This window comes from Ursus americanus, chromosome 29 (genome assembly GCF_024610735.1).
Source record: "Ursus americanus isolate L20-20 chromosome 29, mUrsAme1.1.p, whole genome shotgun sequence".
In the NCBI taxonomy this organism is placed as follows: domain Eukaryota; kingdom Metazoa; phylum Chordata; class Mammalia; order Carnivora; family Ursidae; genus Ursus; species Ursus americanus.
In genome coordinates, this window is record NC_142155.1 from 30,313,329 (window position 1) to 30,338,969 (window position 25,641).

Here is a 25,641-nt window from a genome sequence, read left to right on the forward strand (position 1 = left end):
TTTTCCGGTAGAGCTAGTTTAATACTTTTCCCAAGTTTTGGACATGCATGGTCTTTGTGCAAATGCACACGTGGGTACCTACATAAAATAAGTAAGGTGGTCTAGAAATGTAGGAAAAAAAGAAAAATTCTTCCACAGCCCTACTGCTCACAGTTAATTGTTCATGACAGTTTCGTGTGTATGTACTTTTGAAAAGTCTATTTTCTTTTGCACACATTTACATTATTTTCCGAATAGATACATCAGAAAGACCCGTAGCAAAACTATAGCTGTAGAGTTTTTACCCTCTCAGTGGACAGTGATAATGTCATAAAATCATTATGTTCCCCTTTCCAGAACGCCCTGCTTCCCAGGGAAGCTGCCTTACCGGAACCTTTCTCTTATTCACAATCTGGGGACTGCCCTGCAGCTGAAAGGATTATTCTGCAGTGTCCCTGACAACTCGGTCTGGTCATTTTTCTGTCCTTCCTGTTTGCTGCAGGTCATACAACCTGAAGGTCAACAAGAGTTTTGACATTTGGGCAAGACTCCTCTCGGGAAGCATCTCACGCGTTTATGGTCCAGGGGGATACATTCCCCACCTTCCTGGAATTTACTGTGTCGATGTGATTGCTGCTGGCCTGAGGGTTTTTTTTTTTTTTTTAAGTCATTTTCTGTCCTTTTCTTAAATAAGAGAAACTCTGAAACCTGTAAGTTCTGCGAAATTTCTAATCCATCAGTTATGTACCTGCTGTGTGCCCCACTACTGCCACTACCACCCCCGTGGGCAGGCAGTCAGTGCTGGTTCCCCACACCTGGTCATCAGGCTCTGGAAGCTTCTCGGGGCCAGCTCCCCGTGCTGGCACCAGGCCCTGCTCAGCAAACAAGGAACAATTAACTCATTGTTCTCAATCTAGTTCACAGTGTAAAACCCTCTGGGCCAGGCACAAGCTCCCTCCACTCTCCTCGGGTACTTTGACTTTCTAATTGACTGGTGCTGACACCTGGCAGGGAAGAGAGGGAGGAGAGAAGGCGGGGCAGGAAGCTCTGGCTGTGCCTTGGTTCAGAAGCACCTTCCACGCCCCAACCAGGCAGGGAGCACCTTCCATGGCGGTCATCCTTGCAAAGGCCACCGTCCTTCCCCACATCCCATAGATAGAATAAGAGTGAGGAATGCCAATATCATTTTAATTTCTTCTTAAAAACAACAATGACTCCTTCGACGGTACCTTTAAATATTAGATATCTAATTTTTCCCCCAAACAAATGTTCTGTTGCGTGCCCAAATCACATGCTCAGCTTGCCTATAAGGTAATCCAGTTATGCCGACAGGACTGACACACATAAGAATTTGGGAAACTAGTACCATTTTCATAGATATCAGTTTCAATAATATTAAAACAATTCCACCTACGAGATTTTATTATTCCTGGGAATCCAAAACTGAAGTTTGTTCTATTTTAATGTGAACTCATTGACCTATCACACTTTGATACGTATCTCTAAGAGCTGGAAGCAAAAGACGCCCATAAAACTTAAGAACCTTTATTGTGAACAGCAGTGTTTCTGAGTAGAATTATATTTTCTTTGCAGTCCCTTTGAAGATTTTTTTAACTTAAAAAATTGAAAGTCTAGGTATGTGATAAAATATTAAAATAACCAGGAGAGCATTTAAAAATACAGATGCCCAGGCTTCCCTCCTCCCCACCCTCCTGTGTTGATTCAACTGTCCTACGGTGGCCCAGCATTGGGCTGTAAAAGCTTTAAAAGGTCCTCAGATGACTCTAATGTGAAGCCAGTTTGGGGAACAGTGTTCCACCCAGAAGCAGACGTGCCTACACCCCGTCGGACGGTTCAGCACTACTTAATACAATGACTGACTCATCCTTGGTTTCTGCCTGAAACCAATGAACAAATACAGCATTTTGGGTTCACCCCGCAGAACAAAACATGGATTAAATATAAGAACACGTGCTGAAGTCTTAGATGTGCACGTAGAATGGCAGGCATTTCTAAGTCAACTCTATCGACATCTGTTGAATTTTCACCGCTGAGACATTCCACTCAGCTTCTCGAGAATCACGTAGAGCCTGGAGCGATGAAGCTCAGCTCTCCAGCTAGCTCTCCCGCTCTAATTGCCACACCAGGACACCTCACCTTGAGACATTTCAGCATATCATTACAGTTCAGAATTGGCTTAGGCTTCGTTTTCTTTTTAAAAACCATTTACAAACACTGTAATGTACGAATCTTAGGCATCCTGAGTTCTGACAAATGCATACACCTGTGTAACTCAAAATTCTACAACGTTCTACTCCCCCCTCCCAGAAAGTCCCCTAATAACTCTTCCTGCCTTACCCCAGTTCCCAGGCAACCAAAGTTCTGACTTGCTTTTTTTTTAAATTATGGATCTGTTTTGCTTTCTACAACTTCCTATAAAATGAAGAAGATCATAGGTAAGTAGTCTTTGGGTCTGGTTGTTTCACTCAATATAATGCATTTGAGATTCACCCCTATTTTCGTGTATCAGTTCATACCTTTTCATTAGGAGTCTCTGGCCCAACTTTGACCAAGAAAGCCTCACGGCAGGTGTGGCAGCAGCACGGAGCCAGGCTAGGCCACAACAGGTCTCTCTCTCGGATCAGTCACATGATTGAAGTCAGTGGCCATGTCACGAAGTCACTCTGGCAGCTCAATGAGAGGACCCTGTGACAAGGAATGGAGGCCTTATGCCAACAGCCATATAAGTGTGCCATCTTGAAAGCAGGTTCCGCAGCCCCAGGCAAGCCTTCAGATGATTCAGAAGCTGAGCCAGCATCCCATGGCATGGAAATCAGTGTCAGCTTTGCACAGTAGAGACATACCATAGTTTATTTACCCAGTTACCAGTGAATGGACACTTGGGGTATTTTGGGGTTTGGCTATTCTGAATAAAGCTCTTTTGAACATTCTCATACAGGTCTTTTTGTGGACATGTAAATATTTAGGAGAGGAGCTGCTAGATTATGGGGTAAGCATATGTTAATTTTGTTAAAAAAAGAAAAAGGCGGGGCGCCTGGGTGGCACAGCGGTTAAGCGTCTGCCTTCGGCTCAGGGCTTGATCCCGGCGTTACGGGATTGAGCCCCACATCAGGCTCCTCTGATGTGAGCCTGCTTCTTCCTCTCCCACTCCCCCTGCTTGTGTTCCCTCTCTCGCTGGCTGTCTCTATCTCATAAATAAATTTAAAAAATCTTAAAAAAAAAAAAAAGGCAGCCAGATCTTTCTCCAAGAAAGAAATAGTAGGTGTACTATTTCACATCCTCACACACATGATGGGGCTACTCGGACAGCCTCACCAACATTTGGCTTTGTCACATTGGTACAGCGTTACCTCATTATATTTGCATTTTGCACTTGCTTTTGACTTTTAATTTTCTACCAGGTGTGAGTTAGCACCTGTTGTGTGCAAAATATTACTCAAGGGGTAATAATGCTTTGTTACTCAAAGAGTACTGGTCCACCAACCAGTACTACTCATATTCTCTGGGAACTTGTTAGAAATGTAGAGTTTCAGGCCTATCCCGAAGTCTGCATTTTAACAAGACCCCAGATGGTTCTTATGCACATTCAAGTTTAAGAAGCACTGTTTTAGGGGATATGAAGAGCCACGAGATAAGGTTATTGTCTTCAAGAAATGGGGTAGGAGACAAAAGTTGGCAGGGAGGGACCCCATGGAAGGAAGGCTATTACAATGGTTATAACGTGATGCTTGCAACAATAGACATGAAAACAAAGTCTGGAGAGATGGAAGAGGGTCTCTTCACTTATCTGGGTCAGGAGTAATAGGATGGGAGGAGGACAATTTATGTGTTCTTTGCTGCATTGTGGGACACTTAACTTGGCAAAAAGCAGGCGTTAGATTGAGAGGCATGGCAGGAGAAAGAGAGAACAGTTTTTGGACTAGAGTGATAGTCCAAATAAGAAAGAAAGATGGGAACCACGGGGACCTCATCATCCCCTATAACTGTGCATGTATAAGATTATATCTATCTATCTACCTATCTATCTCTATATATGGGCATATACAGATATGTTCATTCATTCATGGAGAGGTCTTATTTTAGTCCGAGACCTCAGGACATTAAACAAATAGGACAGAACTGTGTGCCAGGCTTATTAGCAGTGACAGCAGGTTTTCTGTAGTGATAGTACAGAAACCGCAAACATCAAGACACAGGACGCCAACAGTGCCACAAAATATTGGTATGGACATTGAGTACAAATACAATTTGATGGGGTCCTGGCTGGCTCAGTCAGAAGAGCATGAGGCTCTTGATCTTGGGATTGTGAGTTCAAGCCCCACATTGGGGGTAGAGATTACTTCAATAAATAAATAATCTAAATAAACCTCAAATATAATTTTATGTGTTTACATACAAACGTGTATACACATACACAAAACGGAACAATTCCGATTTTAGTACTTAGATAGATGCCACTCCATATTTTCTGCTTGGTTTTAACATTACGAGTGCTAGGAGCTAAGACTTGGAGTGAAGTTTTATGGGTAGTTAGTGACTTAGGTAATAAGATAAACCAGGGCAGGAATATAACACATTCAAAGCTAGTTCGTAGATTAACTCCAGGAAAAAAAAATTAAAGAGAGAAAAATTTGTAAAAGACTGAGAAGGATTTTTGTGATTGGCATTCTTAAAACTTGCTGTCCCCTTTGTTACTGTCTAACAAGTCTAAGAAGACATCATTTGAATTTAATAACAGTTTCCTCTGGGAAATGGAGTTACTATAGAGTGTAGTGAAAAGAATTTCGGCTGGGATTCTAAGGGACTTGCATTGGGGTCTGGCTTCTCGGCTTACTGTCCGCCTCACCTTGGGCAAATTACTTTCTCTGAAATTCAGTTCCCTCGGGTGCAAAATAAAAAACCCAAATTGTCCTATAGGGTTGTCGTGAAGAGCAAATGTTCCTCAAAAACCCTTTCCCCCCCTTTATTTAAAAAATGTAAGACTCATTAAATGAACTGTTAAGAAATTTCTAAAAGGGGGCGGGAGTATTGACCCCTAACCTGACACATATAGATACAATATTTTAAAGGTATGTTGAATAGGAGGCACCTTATTCTCAAAGCAAAATAACTGGGAAACGGGGAAAGCCATCAGACCCGGGATCTGTAAACAACTGTCACCAAGCTTTTTAGCCTGGAAAGAAACCGCCGGAAGGCGGCTCGGAGTCGGAGCTAAAGGCAGGGAACAGTGCCCCCTGGTGGACTACAAATGCAGAAAACAGACTTTCAAATCCTGCCGGTAATTTCTGAACTCGATCCTTTCTTGCATATTGTGTTCGCCCTTGGTAAAAATACGTTCTTTTTTATTGCATTATCTATCATTTTGGTTCAATTATAGGCATCTCATATTTTCCCTGATTTTGTAGACCTGCTTTTACAGGGCATAAATTTTAAACGTTTCAACATCACAGCAATTTTTAGCTCTGGAAGCTCAGTGTCACCTGTTAGGGGACCCTAAGTTTCTGAGCCCTAATCTCAGGGATATAGACACTCAGGGATATAGAAAACAGCCTGAGCCACAGCTCTCATATCTGTAAAATGGATTTGATACTCCCCTGTCTTACGGTGTTGTTGGGCAAATCACGCAAAATAGTATCTGTAAATGTATTTTGAAGTTTGCAATTACTGAGAAATGCAAAATGTAATTATCACGATTTAAATCGGGGTTACTAAAAGAAATTAACTTCAAAAATTCATAGTAATAAATGCAACGTGGAGTAGAACTCAGTTGCATGAAGATACTAGCATGTCTTCATTACATATGTGACTCGTACATACTTTTTTTCCATCCAGGATGTCTTCATTCTGAGCTCTCAAACCGATGCGCCTTGGTGGTGGGAGAAGGATTGAAAACTAACACCGAACACACCTATATTATCTGCCATGCTCTGAGGTTTCACACATACTTTTTTATTTAAACTTTCCATCAAAGCATGGAGGAAGGTGTTGCTTCCACTTTCACAAACAAGGAAACCAGGGCTCAGAAAAGCTGAGTGGCAGAGTCAGCAATTGAACTCGAGTCTGTTTGGCACAGAAGATTCCTGTTCCCCGTGTTGTGTGTCGTTGAAACAACATGCAGTTCGTTCTGCCTTCATCTTCATGATTTTTCTTATGCAAGAAACCCCTCGGTAAACCTCAAGGTGTTCTTGTAGCTGTCTTCATCCCACAATTCCATAATTTCTCTTCTCTGATCTCCAGGTCTGCCCGCTCTGCACCCAAATGTAAGCCAAAATCAAACCAGAATTTCCATATGTGTGGATACATTGAGTATACTATCTGCAGATTGGGAAACATCGAGGGGAATCGTAGGCAGTCGTAAAACCCTTGCGGAACATTCAGTGAGCCCTGCCCTGCTGTGGGCATTACCTACTGTTGGCTGCAGGGACACAGGGTCCCAGCTTGAGAAGGGCACAGAGGCAAGAACAGGGAGAGTTTTCCATTTTATTGTCTGGGTGGTTGGGCCAATCACTCATTTAAACAAAACCCCTCCTTTGGCCTTTTAAAAAGTCATTTGGCTCAAAGATATCTTTGAATCTTTTAAAATCACAGGTTATATCAGTTAATATTTGAGTTTACTGTTTGAAAAATACTTTGCTGGTCATATATAAATATGCCTCCATTTCGTGTATATACACAATATAATGTCGAATTTTAAGAAAGCAGAATACAAAGACAAACGTGATTCCAATGAAAACTATATACCAATGGGCAGAAAAGGAGTAAGAAACGTTAACGTGGTTATCTTTGGGTAGTGCAATTACAGATGATTTTTATTATCTTTTTTGATAATGAACATGAACTATATCTGTAATCCGAAAGAAATCTTCTTAATATAAAAATAAGTATATATTTGATGTCATAGAAGGGACCCAAGGAGCTTAAAATGACAGCGGTGTTTATATTTCAAGGTTAGTGTGTTTCTTGTGAAATAACTTGAGGACAATGACCTTGGGCAACCCTGTTTAGAAAATGCAAAACTCAAATATGAAAGGACAGCTTACCTGGGGCGTGTGTCCCCCACCCAGTGGAATTACAGGAGTCAAGTTGCATTTTCAAAACCCACAGCCCTTTCTCCATCTTTCGTGGATGGTTCAGGTAACAATTGGCATTACGTTTGTTATACAGGGAAGTATATAATATGTAGAGGGCTTACTCAGAAGATTCCTGAGATGGATCACTTTTGGTTTTATAACACAGAACCAAACTTCCCAGATATGTTTGGAGAAAAAAAAATCCCTAAACACTAACACCCTGAAAAATTTCAGATCACAAAATAAAATCCCCAGAGATGGAAATAAATGCTGGAGTAAGAAACGGGGTGAGAGGGCTCAACGGGGTCAAGCTGACCATGGCAGAAGGAAAGCACGTTCTCTTTGGGCAGGACCCAGGAACACTCTATTAAACTACTAAGTAAACTTAGTATTTCTGCAAGCTCCTTCAACACTCATGCAGTGTGATATTACCCTTGTCTGCAGAAGCTTGGCTAAGAGGATGCCCACCTCTCTTTCCCCTCTTTGAAGTCAGCTATCTAGGCACTTCAGTCTTTGAGCATCTGTGAGTTAACCTGCAGTGAGTTGCATTTCCCCCATATTGGAGGTTCCAGAGAAGTGACAGAGAGCTACTAAAGGGTCAGACAAGGAGGCTTTGTTCATGTTGGAAACAACAGAGGGAGGAAACTACGCATACTCTGAATAAGGAAGAAGGACAAAGGGACTGCTGGAGGGCATCCCAGAGTGTGGGGCTCTGGGCTTGGGTGTGAGTCCGGCCTGGGTAAGATGGCGGCGTCAGGGGCAGGGAGAGCATGAAGCAAGGATTGCCCTGCCTGAGGCATATAGTTTGAGGGCATATAGGTCATCTGCTTTCAAAAAAGGATGTTGTTTTTGGTACTCAGTTTCTTTATTAAATTATTTAAATAACTTCTTGTCCCTTCCCATTCATGTTAGATTATTTGAGTGAGGAAGATCCCATCTGTCTCACCCCCCCCCCCAATATTTAATAGTCCCCTTTTTCCTATTTTCTTTACTCATATCCTCTAAGTAATGAAACATCATAAATGACTTCTACTGGGCTCTTCCGGATTGTATACTCTAAAGTAGCACTGAGGTGAGCAAAATGTAGTGATGAGTCAAGGTATGGATGACTGTTTACAACCTGGAAGGTAAGAAAGTTGGGGTTCATATGCAAGAAAGTGTGAAGAGGAAACTCTGGTGGGGTCTATGCCAGAATCACAACCATGAGGCACGAAATTCAGCGGGTTGGAACCTAGATGAAGGCTATGCATTCATCACTGGTTGGAAATGGTGTTTGGTGGAGCACCAAGGAGGAGAGAGTGCCAGGAGAGAGGCATATTACACTGACAGCAATGACTCAGCAGAACCACCAGAAGTTCTCAGGTGGCTTAGAAACGATAGCCTCCCTGTGCCCATATTGCAATGTGAATGTCATGCTGTGATGTGCCAGTAGACCGAGCTGCTCCGATAAACAATACCAGCTACTGAAAGTAGTTTTCGCCAAGCACCTGTCTCTGTCTTGAGCCTAGCTGGAGTTTAAATAGTTCTGGAATTGAACTTCTTTCTACGTTACGTGTCTGCTCATCCCCAATATCATCCTATGGCATAAAATTCAGATTTCTGAGCCTGCCATTCCAGGGTGTCCACAGTCTAATCCAGTGCTGCCCATCGTCTCCAGTGTTTTTATAGTCTGCATGCTGCATCCAATCTGATTTATTCTGTATCATTGTGAATTCTCAACTCTGCAGCAACACCTCGTACCTTCCCCTCCCTTCTCCACTCCACGTATCCAAGTCTCATCTACCACCCAAGATACTCACTTTCCTGGGACTCTCATGCCCAGCCCAGGGTGACCTCACCCTCTTCTGAAATTCTACAGTCCCAGAGATCAGTCTCACTTACTTGTTACCACACATAATACCTCCTGTTGCCAGTTCACTCTTTCGCCGGTGCATTATATCCTACACCCAATTAGATTTTAAACTCTTAGGGCCATAGACTATATTTTGCAGCCCTTTGTAGTCTCAGATTTCCTATCTTTAGATGGAGCCCCAATGTTTGCTTATTCCTCTAAAAAAGACAAAAGAATTCATATTGTTATCCAAGGAATAAAGCTTAACAGTAGAAACAGTAGTAGTAGTAATCGTGCCAATTAAGAGCCACTCAGGCATTTCAATAAGCTTCTTACTGACATTATTTAAGTAAATCCTTCAATAACACATACTATTACTCACATTTTATATATGGGACAGCTGAGAATTAGTAGAGAAGACAAGAAGTGAGAAACAGATCTTTCCTAAAGAGTGAGAGTTAGATATTTACCATTAGCCATTCATTCCTTTGGCTTAGACTTTGTATTTTTTTGACATGAAAAAATTACTGAGAAGGTAAGCCCTGTAAGGCTTGTTGAAGAGTATGTGGCTCCTCGGAGGGCAAAAGCAGTGTTGAGGGGATGGGTACAGTGAAGAGAAGAAGGCAGAAAAACAAGTGGCAGTAGTGGCATTTGAGATAAACATGCCCTTCTTAAAATAACTCATTTGCCTTTCCCTCTTTTCTTTCCTGCTCATCTGAAGTCAACCATTTGTACTGACTTTCCTGAAACCCACCTGCTAACTCAGCTACTTCAGGCTAGAGGGTCATGTTTTTTTTTTTTTTTTTTAAGATTTTATTTATTTATTTGACAGAGATAGGGACAGCCAGCGAGAGAGGGAACACAAGCAGGGGGAGTGGGAGAGGAAGAAGCAGGCTCATAGCGGAGGAGCCTGATGTGGGGCTCGATCCCACAATGCAGGGATCACGCCCTGAGCCGAAGGCAGATGCTTAACCGCTGTGCCACCCAGGCGCCCCTAGAGGGTTATGTTTTAAGTCACAGGTTTACTACATGCAGCAGGGCCCAATCAGTCATTCCAGGACCTGTTGTAGGATCTGACCTCAGTATCTCTTCCTATTTTAGGAGACTATGGTTTGATAGTTTTCAGAATTGGCTGGAACAAACTGCTATTAAACTCAACTGAGTACCGCTAGTGAACATCAAATATTGAGCTCTGCAGGAAATGTAGACCTAGAAACTGTCCTCATCCCCTTCACTTCGACATGTTGAGCAGATTCCAAGCCCTTTTCAAACAGCCATTTCTGACATATCCTCATTTCCTCTTCCCCATCATCTGCAAACCACTGATAAGAACAACAGTGAGGAGGGAGAGCAAGGCAGGACAGCGCTCAAGGTTTGCTCGCCCAGCCTGCCGTGCCCTGGCCATGCCCACTTTCTCCGGGACCTGAGCCATTTCCATGCTGTAAAGATCAAACAATTCAGAGCTATAGCTTCTGTTTGGAGCCATGGCCACTGGCTCTTCAGCGTCCCCAAACATCTCATTGGCCACATCTGAACATGAATGCAACCAGGTGGAGAGTCTCATATCCATGAGGATTCTCTTCAGAGAGGGTACTGAAGACAGGAGGGTCTGAAAACATTCTTTAAAAGCCTATTTGAGAAGGAAGGTGAAGAGACCCGTCCCCCAAACCAAATGTAAGTGGAGTTAGTCTGAAAGATAATCTGTGGAGAAGCTGGAAGAACTGACGGTCCATCTGAGAGTGGAGGAACGGAGAAAAGTGGGGGTGGGGTGGGGTAGGGGGTGGGTCAGTGAAATGGTGCCCCCTGACGTGACTGCTCACGTGACCCTAGAATCTCCATGAAATTTTTGGGTGTGAGTAAATTTTTTTTTTTTATAGAAACTGATGGAAAGATGGCATTTTGCAACTGAGTAATACATAGATGGGCCTAGATTCAGAGAAAAGGATGAGGAAGGAAACTACGAATGTGGGAATTGAAGACCTACTTCCTCAAGTGTGTAAGGATTGGGGCATTCTTAGCTGATGCCTGGGTTATATAAACAGGTCTAACATACCCTGGAAGTTTTGTAATAACGCTGTTGATGGTTTCCTAGCAGCACTGGTGGTCAGGATGTTTCTGGCACCTTGGGCTTCATGCAAATTCCTTTGCTTGGCTTGTTCAGCCTGACAGTTGTATTCCAGGGAGGGAGTGGTTTTAACTCTCATTACTTCATAACAGTAACCCGAGAAACCCTCCACTCCCAGAGGAGGAAATCGAAGACAGTTGTTAACCTGGGGCATTTCTTATCCTTCAGTTATGGAAGTAAGCCTTAAAATCTGTTGCTCAAATACCCATTAAAAGAACAATTAGAAATCCAGTAATCCTTTGCATGTTTTTAAGTTGACATAATCATATGGAAACATTTGGTATACTCTTTTATGCTGGCCTTTTTCACTCAACATACTGTCTCTGAGATACATCCATTTTGTTGTCTGTATCAGTGATTCATGTCTTTGGTATTGTTGAATTATATTCATTACATAAATACACCTCAGCTTGTCCATTCTCCTCTTTCTAGAAGTTTCCAGTGTTTTGGATTATGAATCCAATTTCTCTAAGCATTCTCCTACAAGCCTGTTATGATGATTTTCACATTAATTTTTTTTCTTGGATACATTTCTAAGACTTGCTGGAATTTTTAAGTCATAGGGCATGTGTGTACATGTATATTTAATTTTATAATAAACTGCCAAACAATTTTACAAAGTAGTTGTACCGTTTTATGCTCTTACGATCAGTGTATGAGAATTCTGGTTGGTTCACATCCTCACTGCCACTGGGTATTGTTAGTCTTTTTAATTTTAGCTGTTCTCGTGGTATGAAGTGATCTCATTTAAGTGCATTTCCCTCACAGCTGATAGAGTTGATTTCTCTTTAATGACCTTATGTGACATTCGTGTGTTACTTTCTGGTGAAATTTCTATTCAAGTTTCTGATCATTTTTAGAGATAGAAATTGTGAGATAATATATTCAGTCTAAATGCATTGCAATTGCATTACATGTCTAGGGACTACTCAAATTAAAGTTAAAGATTATCAGACTGAATAAAAATATAACTACCTAATGCTTATATATAAGGACACAAAAAAGTTGAAAATATAAACTTGAGAAAATATATCCATAAATACTAACCAAAAGAAAATGGATATCAGAAAAAGATAAAAAAAAATATTACTAGAGATAAAGAGTGGCATTTTCTTCTTTTTTCTTTTTTAAAAGATTTTTATTTATTTATTTGACAGAGATAGAGACAGCCAGCGAGAGAGGGAACACAAGCAGGGGGAGTGGGAGAGGAAGAAGCAGGCTCATAGCAGAGGAGCCTGACGTGGGGCTCGATCCCAGAACGCTGGGATCACGCCCTGAGCCGAAGGCAGACGCTTAACCGCTGTGCCACCCAGGCGCCCCAAGAGTGGCATTTTCTATTGCAGAAACAGTCCATGTACCAAGATGACATAACATTTCTGAATCCTTGTGCACCTAAAAGATAGCCTTAAAAACGTAAAACAAAAACCAAGAGAACCAAAATAAAAATTAAATTCTTTTGAACTGGATGATCATAAAACAAAACATATAAAATCTTGTGGGATGTAAAAAAGGCTGTATTTAGAGGAAAATTAATGGTCTTAAATGCACATATTAGGAAAGAAGAAAAGCTGAGCACCAATTTATCCATCACAATTGTCTTGGGGGTAAAAACAGCAAAGTAAAACCAAAAAGAGGGAAAGAAAGAAAATAACAGAGATAGAAGCAGAAATCAATGAAATTGCAAAGAAATGCACAATAGAGACTACTAATAAAGCCAAATGTTTTCTAAAAAAATAATGTTAGGAAGTTCTTAATGAGAACTGATCAATATAAAAAGAAAAGGCACAATTCACTGATATTGGGCTTAGAAGGGTGGGTATTTTATTGTCTCAGATCATGTAAACATCACATGAACATAATATGAGGATGTTATCTTAACTGATTCCTTATGTAGACTTTGCTAGTGTGAAGAGATGATGCTTCTTTTCTTAAGGAGGTATTCAAGCCAATTTGGCAAATTTTTTGTAGTAAAATAATACATTGGCATTTTAGTTGCTAATCTGATTTTTTTCTTTTTCAGTTTAGTTTGGAAATGTTTGAAAAACCCTTGTTTGAAAAACCCTTGGCAAACCAACCAAGTTGAGTCTTTGCACACGCAAAGCAGAAGACCAGACATTGGCCCCAAATTATTCCAGACAATGGGCAGGCCTGCCGTAGGCCCAGTTGGATCCTTTCTCTTGAATTTTAATGTGTAAATTTCCTCAGTCGTATGTGCCTGTAAGATCATGTCTCATGTAGATTTAGGTCCAACACATAGCAGAATGAGTAGAATTGTGCCCGGTGGAAGCAACACAGGTGCAGAAGTGCAGGGGCAGGAAAGAGCACAGTGTGTTCCGGGAAGAGCAGCTTATGCAGCTGCAGAATAAAACATTTGGGGGAGGGGTGCGTGGGTGGCTCAGTCAGTTAAGCATCTGCCTTCAGCTCAGGTCATGATCTGGGGGTCCTGAGATTGAGTCCCGTGTCAGGCTCCCTGCTCAGCCAGGAGTCTTCTTCTCCCTTTCCTGCTCCCCCTGGCTGTGTTCTCTCTATCTCAAGTAAATAAATAAAATCTTAAAAAAAAAAAAAAACAAAAAAACCATTTGGGGGAGTTCTGAGGGGAGAAGCTGGCAGGACAGATGGACTTGGTTCTGGCTGTGAAAGATCTTGAAAGAGACATTTTCCTGTAAATGCTTGGGACCCACTCAAGATTTCCAAACACGGGAGTGACGTAGGCAAACTTGTAGTTCAGAAAGGATGCAAGCTCATTCTTAGGACTTCTCGAACAAATGAATATTATGTGTCACATTTCCTTTCCTAGGTTTAAGTAACATATATATGAAGCCCTCAAAATATTTTTGACTGATTAACAGACCGACAGACTCTCTTTCATAAGTAAACAAGCCAACTTGCTGATACAAAGTGCTGTGGCAGGCCCAGGTCTTAGTTCTCTTCCTGCAGGAGTTTAAAAACAGTGAGGAGATAGTATTTATACACCTAATACAGAAACAAAAATGGACCAAGAGTAGAAGGACATGAATTCTAGAGACATCGCCTCCATTTTAGTTGTTTATAAAACAAATATTTAGGGGCACCTGGGTGGCTCAGTCGGTTCAGCCTCTGCCTTCAGCTCAGGTCACGATCCCAGGTCCTGGGATGGAGCTCGGGGTTGGGGGTCCATGATCAGCGGGGAGACTGCTTCTCCTTTTCCCTCTGCCTGCTGCTCCCCCTGCTTGTGCTCGCTCTCTCTCTCTGTCAAATAAATAAATAAATAAATAAATAAAATCTTAGAAAAACCCAAATATTTAATAAGCATCAATGATGTGTCAGATATCGGCTAAGTTTTAGGTATATACTGATCAGCTAAATAGTTATGGGCTTTGTTCTCATGGAACTTCTGTGTTCAGTGGAGGGTAAAATATCAAGCAATCACCACAATTTATTCAACAACCATGTACTGAGTATCTTATATATACCAGCCAGTGTTCTAGGTGCTTGAGGTGATGACGAAGAACCAGACGGAGATCTGTGCCCACGCAGGGTTTACATTCTAGTGCGAGAAGACAGAAAATAAACTCTCGACAAACGTAAGTAATGTATCACGTCTTACTAGGTGATAGGTATTATGGAAAAAGGAATTAAAAGTCAGGTAAAGGTTTTTAGTAATGAAGAGGGGCTGCAGATACGAGCTGGAATGGGTTGACATTTGAAACAGGACAGAGCGACCTCATTGGCAAGGGGACGTATAAGCAAAGACTTAGAAGAGTTTGGGAAATCGACTGTGTAGATGACACTCGGGGGAAGTGTATTTCAGGCGGAAGAAACAGCCAATGTAAAGATCCTAATACAAAGAGCATTCTGGAATGTTCCTGGCATAGCAATGGAGCCAGATCATTTGAAACACAGTAAGCTGAGGTGGGGGCGGGAGGGTGGTGGGGGTGGAAAGCAGGTGCAGGAGAGGTGGTGCAGATTTGGTAGGATCTTGTGAGTCATTGTAAAGACTTTGACTTTTATTGAGAGCAACGGGGAGCCATTACAGGAGCTTGAGCGGAGCGGACTGACATTTTAATAGGATGACTGGCTTCATATTACAACCTGTAACCAAAACATGATAGGTGTGCCCTGAGGTGGGAAATAGGGGGATCAGATTTATAAAAGATCTGTGTGGTATTAACCTAAGCTTAACCAGCTTCCACTGCCTGGCTGGGTCATGGTGGTGAGGACCCAGGAGCGTGCTGCGTACATATGCCCACGATGTAGATTGTTATTCCTCGGTAATAATGCAGAACGGTATGTAATCCAGTGCCAGATTATGAGTTACACCCCAGAAATGCTTCAGCAGTAAAAGCATGCATCCTCAAAAGAAGCAAGTCCTCCCCTAAAGGGGTGAACATGGGTCCTTAGGGGACCGAAAGCTTTTTCTTTTCCTACACGTAAAGCACAGATATACATACAGTACACAAAAGGATATGTAGTTTATCAGCAGTATTTTCATTTCATGGCAGAAAATATCTGAAAAGGATTCCTTGGGGGTGGGGTGAGAGGGGAGGCTTGTGTGATCAAGAATATAGGTTGGAAAACACTGACTTCAGGAGGGAGCCAGTAGCTGAGATCCCCGAGCTCGAGGTTAGGAAATCACCACTGATATCAGCTCTATCATTAACTCTGTGTGTGAACTCGGACCACTCACCTCCCCTAGAAAGGTTTCACGCTTGTTCCCAAAGTAAAATGAATGTTAGACTAAATGATGCTTTTAGGTTTTCTCTAGCGCTTAAATTATGAGGGGGATTTGAGCTGGGGCTCCACTGAGTTATACACGCCTATGGTGATGCATCAGGGATTTGGACCCATCAAACCTCACTTTTCAATGAAAGATAAGGGGCTAACATCAAGAGCCTTTAAAGTCTATCTCTAGCATCTTTGCACTTACCTATTCTTTGAGCCATCCCCGAAGCCAGAATTCTAGAAATTCTGCTCTAGTTTGCTCCAGAAGATTCCTGGATACAATGTTGGAGCTAAGGGGTCAAGGGAGTGTCGTTAATAAGACGTTCATCGAATGTTTTGTCCAGAGTTGCTTTGCTTCTTAAATTTTCACATGACTTCCAGACATTAAAGTCCCTTCATAATCTATCTGGGTTCTCAGTCAAAGAGATCCAGGCGCATGGTGTGAGGAAGGGAAACAGGACTTAGCAGAACAGAGCGCTCGATTAAAAACAAAGAGCCTGTCTATTTGCAGCATCTGTAGGTAACATCAAACAGGCGGCCCTATGTATTCATGTAGCTCCTTCCTGCTTATCCCAGTTGCCCTGAGGGCCAATTGCACTAAGAAGACCTTTGAATAGTTTATTCTGTGCCCATTAGGGTTTAGTTTTTCTTCCTAGCCTTCCAAATACGGTTAGAAGTCTCTTGACAGCAGAGAATGTATCTTCTCACACATATGACTAGTGCTCAGTGTGGTGTCCTGTCCATAACAGAACCTTGGTGACGGTTTGCTGACTGTAATGATCACATGGATTAAAAGGGAAAATAAAACTCGGGGCGCCTGGGTGGCTCAGTTGGTTAAGCATCTGCCTTTAGCTCAGGTCATGATCCCAGGGTCCTGGGATCAAGTCCCGCATCAGGCTCCTCCCTCTGCTCTTCTCCCTGCTTATATTCTCTCTGTCAAACAAATAAATTAAATCTTAAAAAGAAAATTCAAAGCCATAAATCTTTGAGTTCTTTCTTTTGGGTCGTCTGTACTGATGTGACTATAGACCAATGCATTTATCTGCTTTTCCTTCTGCCGTTTAATCACCTAGTGGTATTGCCAGATAAGAAATGCAAATGGAATTTATTACTAACTGGAGCATGTACAACTCATATATCATAGGGTATTGATACTTGCAGAATTGTTTTAGGTAATGAATTCAGCTAGTCATAGATGAGTTACCATTGTGCAGAACAGTTCTCTCCCGAACTGCAGAGAATTCTTGAATGCTGTCAACCTCTTTGGAGGCAATTGGAAGAGGGAGCCCTCTTTAGTGACAAATGGCTAAATATTCAGAATTTCAATGTGTACCAGGAAGATAATTCAACCCCTTGCTAAATCAAAGAGTCTCAGAATTCCTGGCAATGAGGAAAACCCCAGCATCTGCTTGAAACTATGCTTAGGAGTGAAGGAGTTAACTGAGTGTGTAAGCTTTATCTTGTGTCCAATGGACTTGTGGTTTGCTGATGAAAGTCTCTGGTAAATGATTGTTAGAGACCTCTCATTGGTAGCTGTTGCTAGTCACTGTGTTTCAAAAGCTTGTTGATTGCTCTGCAAGGCGGTGCGGCATCCTCTATCCCTTTCTCAATTTCTGATTCATTCAGGTCCTCCTGCGAAAGATCTATCCAATCGATGAACATGAATGACGAAGAAAATAGCACCATCTATGACACAGTCCAGAAGGAACGGATGTATGAGCTTCCAGACCAGCCAGAAGAGGATGAAGGTCCTCTCTATGATAACATCCACGAAGGCCTGCGGGAAAACCATGTCTATGCCACTGAACTGGAAACCCATGACTATGACTCTGTGTCAGTGTATGTGGCTGGGGGTGAGGAGGAGAACTTGACCTCTTCCCAGCCAGAAGCAGCAGACTACCTCCTGCCTGATGAGGTATGCCCTGAGTCCCAGGATCTTCAACCAGCTGAGCGGCAGGAGGACAGGGACATCTCAGTGGAAGAGTTACACTCACCAACCCCGGACCGGAAGCCTGGCCCAGAGGAACCCCAGGAGGATGGAGGCATGATGGGGGAAGACCTGCTTTCCCCCCGAAACTTCACCATCCAGCAGAGCAGGACCTTCTTCACCAGTAATTCTGCTGCTAATGGTTTGGAAGAAAACGAACGAACTTCCACGGATCCTGAGATCAGCCTGTTTGTGAAGGTAAGGGCTGTCTCTGAAAGACACCCCTGCGTGGGTGGACGGCCTAATTGAGGTCTTCTTTCGCTCTGCGTGTCCAGGGAAAGATGCAGGATGTCACGGTCCTTGGATCTCAAGACATATTCAAGAGTAGGGCTGGTTAATGAGTTAATGAGTATGAGGTTAACCTCATACTAAATGAGTTAAATGAGTCCGTTCCAGAGTTCCCTCAGAACTGCCCCAAGTATGAGAATTGGAAAGTGTATTTTAATTGTGTGTCTAATCATTGACTTTTATATACCATGGGCAAAGCATGTTTTTTTTAGTTCACGTACAAGTGAGCAGAAAATGTGGCTCAAATCCTTACCTTTGTGACAGACATTGAGTATGTTTTCCTGTCTGGTTAGATTTCTTTTGTCAACTTGATTTTCAAAAATGAAACCGAGTCTTGAGAGAGGAAGTCAAGTCAGCAGTCAGCCAGGCACTGGGGGTTTCTTCTTAGCATTTCTAAGGTCACAGATACTTCAGATATAGGGTCAATAAACGTTACCTCTGTCACTGGGCCTGCCCTTTTAGTACCAATATAACTAAAATATCTGATGAAGTGAAGTGATTTCAGTGGTAGTAGTATTAGGACAATAATAGCCAATGTTAATGTTTAATAATTATGATATATAAACTCAGAACTTTGGTAATCTTTGTTTTAGACTGATATTGTGGTAAAGACTATTTATTACAATATTACCCAAACATAAAAAAGCATTTCAGGGTTAGACAAATCATTTTTATGAATCGAGAAGGAAGAACATTTTCCCCCAATATCCACTCCCTGACAATATTCAAATTTACACTTTTCTTAGTATGAAGGCGGAGTATTAGTAAATGCTGCTATTTCTTGCTAATAAAAATGAACCCTCAAAACCCTCAGTTCATGCTTGTTTCTCCCCTTTGTGGTTTCTAATAACTCCAGTAAAATAGACTTTATTTGCTCGTTTAATATATTATTACTTTTTTACTTTTCCCTAGTTGTTCCGTGTGTAAATTGCGTCTCCTCCATTCTACCACAAGGTCTGTAAAAAGCGCCTAGCTGGAGTGTCCGGCTCATACTTAGGTACCCGTCAAAACTTGCATGGTATTATGTTGAGCATCTGGGGGGGAAAGGGGTATGGAAGACGGGGAGGGAACTTACTGTCAAGAAATGAGCAATGTGGTGCAAGAAACAGACTTGCACGTGGTTAATTTCGGGGAACTAGAGGCTCCAGCTGAGTGCTGTGGATATTCCCGGGGGGAGTGCTCAAGTGTGCAAGAAGGAATCAGGACAGGCTCCACTGAGGAGGTGACTAACGTTCGGACAGGTGCATTCAAGGAGCCTTCCAGCTTCTAAATCCACATCACTGTTATGTTAGTTTAAAAAAAAACAAAAAAACCAAAAATAACCCCCCCCCAACAAAACCCCCCACCTAGTGAGAACTTGTAGGTGTATTTTTCTCAGGACAGAACCATCCGTGCCACTGTTTACAACAGACAAGGTGGACCGCTGTCATTATGATCATCGTCGTCATTACGGACACATCAAGACGTTTGTAAATTTGGCAAAGTGTTGATTTCACCAGAAATTAGCCTGCCACTGGTGTTGAACCAAAGAGAAGTAGGAGGAAACAGAAGAATTGGCATCTCCCGCTGGTATTAGCAACAGGAAAAGCTGCTTGATAGGAATGTGCGGCCCTACGTTATTCAAGATCTGTGGTTCCTGAAAGCAAATACTGGCGTTAATGAACTCTTTAGGTTTACATTCTTTTTCATATAATTAACCAAGAGACCTCAGCTCCTGTGTGTGAACTCATTTTAAAGATATTCAGCAGCACTGAATATCTAAGAAGAGTGGTGCTCACAATCCCTGCATCCCAATCACCCACCATCCCCACTGTACTTCTTTACTCTTTGTTGAATGGAAATTATACGCGAAGGCGGGGGTGCGGGGGCTTGTCTGCTTGCATGGGGGTGGAAGGTCTGAGGGTCACCTGCTCAGGCTCCTTCCTCCCCCAGCGCTGGGGTGGGGGGATGGCAGAAGGCTGCAAGCCCTGCATTGGATGGGGCTCAGGTGTGCTTTAGGGCTCATCATCTCCCTAGCAGGGCTTGTTGCCATGGAGTCCTGGGGTGATTGTTCCCCTGAGCTGTTTCGGTGTAGACCACTTGGGATTCGTGGTAACCCATACTCCCTTATGTGCATTTTCAGCTGTTCTAGACAAGCCAGGAAAAATGTCACACAGGTTTGTCACTGTGTGTTCAACCAACATTTTACTGAGGCTCAAGCCATTTCAGGGTGTTGGGCGATTGCTTAATTACGATATATCATTTATTTATTCTTTCAACAGATCATTATTGTGCCAGGCCCTGGGTTTATAACAAAGTTCCGGGTCTCCCGACTTTGCACTGTAGTGGGAAAAGCAACTGATGGACAGATAAGTAAATACAAAATATGCCTGGGGGTGATGACGCCTTCAAGAAACATGAAACTGAGTGATGGGTGTGAACGTGTCCTGTTGCTGCCATAACAGATGACCACACACCTTAGTGCCTTGAAACAGCACAGATCTATTCCCTTGTAGTTCTGGGGATCAGAAATCTGAACTAAGTCTTATGGAGTTAAAGCAAGGTGTGGACAAGGCTGTGTTCTTGCTGGAGGCTTGGGGGACGACCTGTTTCCTTGCCTCTTCCAGTTTCTAGAGGCTGTCCTCATTCCTGGCTCCTGGCCCACATCCTATCACCGTGGCTCTGCTGGCTTCTCTCCTCACCCTGCTTTCTTCTGATCCGACTCCTGTTGCGTCCTTCTGATAAGAAGACGTGATGAATTTGGGTCCACCGGGATAATACAGGATAATCTCCATTTTATGATCCTTAATTCAATCACATCTGCTAAGTCTCTGTTGCCACAGAAAGCAACATTCATGGGTTCTGGGAATCAAGACATGGACATACTTGGGAGCTCCCCGCACTGGGACAGAGTGACAGTGAGGAGGGGAGCGAGGAGGCAGCGTGGCTGGAGTGGGGGGAGCAGGGGAGGTAAGGTGGCAGCATGTGAGGCCAGAGAGGTAGAGGCAGGCACAGAGCATGTGGAGGAAGCTCTTTCACTTTTACTCGCAGTGATAAAGGGAGTCATCAAAGCTGGCTGCCTTTTTTTTTTTTTTTTTAAGATGCAGTTATTTATTTTAGAGGGAGAGCGGTAGAGCATTGGGGGAAGGGGCAGAGGGAGAGAGAGAATCTCGAGCCGACTCTGCACTGAGCGCAAAGCCCAACTCAGGGCTTGATCCCCCAACCCTGAGACCATGACCTGAGCTGAAATCAAGAGTAGGCCGCTCAACTGACTGAGCCAGCCGGCGCCCCCTGGCTGCCTTTATGATGGCCGACTGCAGCAGAGAGAGAGTAGAAGCAGAGAGGACAGCTGGAGGCAGTTGAAAACCTAGGCAAGAGACAAGGGTGGATGGGCCAGTGGTGACCACAGTGGAGGTGGTGAGGAATAGGACCGCAATGGCTTTGAGGAGCAAGCCGAAAGGTTCTCCTGATGTGATTTGTAAAGAAAGAGAAGAGCCAGGGTTGACTCTAGGGGTTTTGACCAGAGCTACTGAGTGAATGGTGATGTTATTCCCATTTCACCTCTGGACCTCTTCTCCAGGAATACATGAGCAAGAAAATGTGCTCACGCTCATACACTGTCTTTCCTCCCTCCTCCCTCCCTCTTCCCTTCCTTTCTTCCTTCCTTCCATCCATCCATCCATCCATCCATCCATCCATCCATCCACCCATCCATCCATCCATCCCTGCAACATTTACAACATGCTTACTACATGCCAGGTACCTCGTAAGAGAAGAACACCCACATCTTAACTCCAACTGTCTTGTAGGAGAGACAGAGAAGCACAATTCTTGAAGATAATAAAAGGGGAGAAATAACTGCTTCCAGGTAACTCACTGACAGCCAGTGGAAAAAAGGTACCAAGTGAGAGTTCCATATTATAGGAAACCAAGAGGGGTGGTTGGTTCAGAATTTGCCACATAGGATTGTGAGAATTGTCTATATTTTCTGCTAAAACGGAGGGACCTATACACATAATTGTGTTTGCATGTGCGCATATAAGAGAGAGAGAGAGTGAGGGAGAGAGGGAGAGAGGAAAGCAGAAAGAGAGAGAATGAGAGAGACAGAGACAAAGTGGGGGAAAGAGAAAGGAAGAAAGAGAGAGATGTCTGTTATTTTGTTTAATGCAAAGAAAAAAAGGTATTCTGATGATGGTTATTACAAAGAAAAATGGGACAAACGAACACCACTGTCCTGCAGGTAATCTATGCCGCTGATGCTGGAGGCAGGAGATGTCGTGGAGCAGGTTTTGAAGTTGCATGGTTTGAAACCTGGCTTAACCAGTTACTTTCTGTTCAATTGTTTAGCTTCTCTGAGCCTCAGTTTCCTCATTGGTAAAATGGATTTTATAATAGTATGCTCCTCGTAGGATTGTTATGAAGATTAAGTAAGATAAGCCACTTAATTGCTTGGCATAGTATCTGACATATAATAAGCACTCAATATTTATGAGCTTAAATTATTATTTATTGTGATGAATCTGAATCACCCATAAAATAATAATTTTTATTTTAAGCACTGTGCCCTATAGTTAGTGGACATTTAAGGAATGTACCATTAGCTGATTCTAACAGGAACAGCGTGGAGAGACGGTATGCACAGGTTTAGAGAAGGTGATGACCTTGAAGACCTAGGAATGCAGTTTGCACAGCACACTGGGGGTCTTGGATTTTACCCTGAAGGCAACTGAGAGTGACGTCAGGAGCAAAGCAATGTTTACGGTGATGGATAAGCAAATTAAATAGCGTTTCCATGCACTATGTGCAGACACGTAGCAAACTTCATTTCTTTTTGTTGGTTTGTTTTCTGTTTTGTTTTTGCAAGCTTCATTTCTAAAATTAGTTCAAGCATTTAGATGTAAATTCGTTGTGTAAAATGACTACCTATATATTTTTTGGTAATTTATTCAGTCGACGAACTATCTGGCTATGTCCACGTATTTGGATTCTTGGCTACATACAGACAAATTTCAGGAGAAAGCTGGGCAGTGTGAAGCTGATTCGTATCTTAGCTGTATGTGTATCTAGGTTTGTTACATTTGGGCTGGACAGTATACAGATTCAGCACAAAGTTTTTACTGATATTGTTTTAGCATAGTTTCCAGTTTAAAAAAATGTGTTTGTGTGTTCTCTCTCAGCTTGGCTGGACTACTTAAAGATTGTAGCTAGCCCTTAGATGTCTAGAAATGGCTGGAGCCCTGAGAGGTTCTTCCTAGTCCACGATCCCTGGTGTCACTAATAAGGCATGTCAAGTGTGTCCTTGGAAACACTGTGAGAAGAGACAAGTCTGAGCCTGTTGCATGTGTCTAATCGTGCCTTCATGGAACAAATGAAGCTTATACAAAAATGGAGCAATGAGCAGGAGTGAACAAAGATTTCTGTTCTTCTCATAGTTTCTTCCTAATGAGGATGCTGGGAACATAATCAAATCCCAATTCTATTCAAAATCATTTTCTGGAGCTTATATATAAGAATTAGTTGGCTTTGTGAACCAATGCCATCGATCAAAGAGGTCACAGAATTCTAGTGCTATGACATGAAAATTAAAAACCAGAGGACTTCACAAACTTGCCCATGGCTGCCTGCAAATTAGTAGCAGGCTGGGACTTTGGCCTCTAAATCCAGGGTACTTTCCTTTATATTGTCATTCCTAGCCTGGGATGCTGGATGTTCATGGATATGCTTTGGGAGGTTCTGGAACATTCTAAAGGTCTATGCAAATTTTTTCTGTGGAAGATAATCTCAGAAGAGTTCACGAACCCTTAATGTTATTTATCATTGTGATGCGTTCCACTTGCCCTACCTATACCTTTTATGTCCATGTAGGGGGAGTAGAATGTGCTATGAATGGCCCAATTTATTCCTTTTCCTTCCTATGGAGCCAGCTGCTTGGTCTAAGCCTTTTCGTATCTCAAGAAACCTTGTGATGAAACCCTCCCGAAAGAGTAACGAAGGAGCAGTGCATGAATCATTATGGGGATTATGTCAGCTCTGAAAATGAAGGTGATGTGATATTCTGACATAAATACCCATACTAGGATCCACCTGTTTTCTAGGGAAAATTTTGGACATTTTCCCCCAAGGACTGCAAGCTTCATGTCAATGTAGCCACAGCTACCTTGGTGGGCAGTATCACCACTTATACAAACTAAAACTTTTGAGTAACATAGGTTTCTACTTCTTCACTTCCCAATGGTCTAGTCAATTTCGCCTCCTGAATATTCTCTCCATCTTGGCCACCACTGGCCATTGTCATCTTGGCCACAGTTATTCAACTGGTCACTCTGCCTCTAGGCTAATCTCTCTCCCAGGAAACCCCCACATAGTCACCAGCATGGTCCATATAAAGAGCGCGTCTGACCATGCCCTGTTTCTAGCCATGCAGTGCTCCCCACTGTCTCCAGGAAAAAGGCCAGAAGGAAGAGAATATATATGAAGGTCCTCATGCTCCATCAGGCTTTCAGCCAAGACCTACCTTGTCAGCTGCTACTCCCCATTCACTCTTTGCCTCGAAAAGTGTTGACTTGCATTTTACTGCACTCTTCATGCCATTTAAAGACTGGGCTTTTGCTCAAACTTTCGCTCTTAATACTATCCCTTCTGGAGACAACTCACTGTCCTAGAGGTCATCTCTTGTAGAGGCGTCACCTGGCTCCTCCAGGCAGGGCTGGATGGAATCTCCCCTATTGCTGTTCATTGCTCTTACTTCAATGTATCAGTTTTCTAGAGTTCCCATAGCAAAGTACCTCAGACTGCATGGCCTAAACAACAGAAATGTATTTTCTCAACCAAGGTGTCGGCAGAGTTGATTTCTTCCAAGGCCTCTCTCCCTGGTTTATAGATGGTCATTTTCCTCCAGTGTCTTCACATGGTCCTTTCTCTGTGTGTGTCTGTGTCCTAATTTCCTCTTCTTATAAGGACAACCAGTCACATTGGACCAGGGCCCACCTAATGATCTAATTTTAACTTCATTACCTCATTAAGGACCTTATCTCCAAAGGCAGTCACATTCTGAGGTACTAGGGATTAGGATTAAACAGATACATTTTGGGAGAACACAATTCAGCCCATAACACTGAATGTTACAATTACCTCTTTATGTCTGTATCTCTCTCTCTCTAGTGTGAACTCTTGCCTTTTATCTATTCTCATATACCCAATCCATGGCTACTTAAATAATGATTGAATGAAGGAAGGGAGGGAGGGAGGAGGGGATGAGCCACCGCCAGGGCTGCTCAGGGCAAGGCAACAGGAGGAAGGCTGGTCCTGTGGCTTGCAACAGGGGGGCTTCAAGCCACCATATTAGTTTCATAGAGTCGCTGTGACAAATGACCATAAACTAGGGAGCTTAAAACAGTAGGAATTTATCCTCTTGCAACACTAGAGGCCAGAAGTCTGCAGTCAAGTGCTGGCGGAGTGACACTCCTTCTGCCAGCTCGAGGGGAGAGTTGTTCCTTGCTTGTCCCAGCCTCTGGTGGCTCAAGGCTTGTGCCTCCATCACTCCTGCCTCTGCGCCATCATCACATGGCCTTCTCTCCTGTGTCTACCTCTGTTTTCTCCTCTAAAGATTTTATTTATTTATTTATTTGAGAGAGAGAGCATGAGCATGGGGAGGGGCAAA

At 42.8% G+C, this 25,641-nt stretch overlaps 1 protein-coding gene across 1 annotated transcript in view; it reads left to right on the forward strand.

The window, feature by feature from the left end:
- Positions 1 to 17,293: 17,293 nt before the first annotated feature.
- CLIC5 (CLIC family member 5) overlaps positions 17,294 to 25,641 on the forward strand; it is a 152,682-nt gene continuing 144,334 nt past the window's right edge. Inside the window, exon 1 of the mRNA XM_045801655.2 lies at positions 17,294 to 17,912. Coding sequence (XP_045657611.2) covers positions 17,382 to 17,912 — 531 coding nt within the window. The 5' untranslated portion in view covers positions 17,294 to 17,381. The remainder of the gene's footprint in view (positions 17,913 to 25,641) is intronic.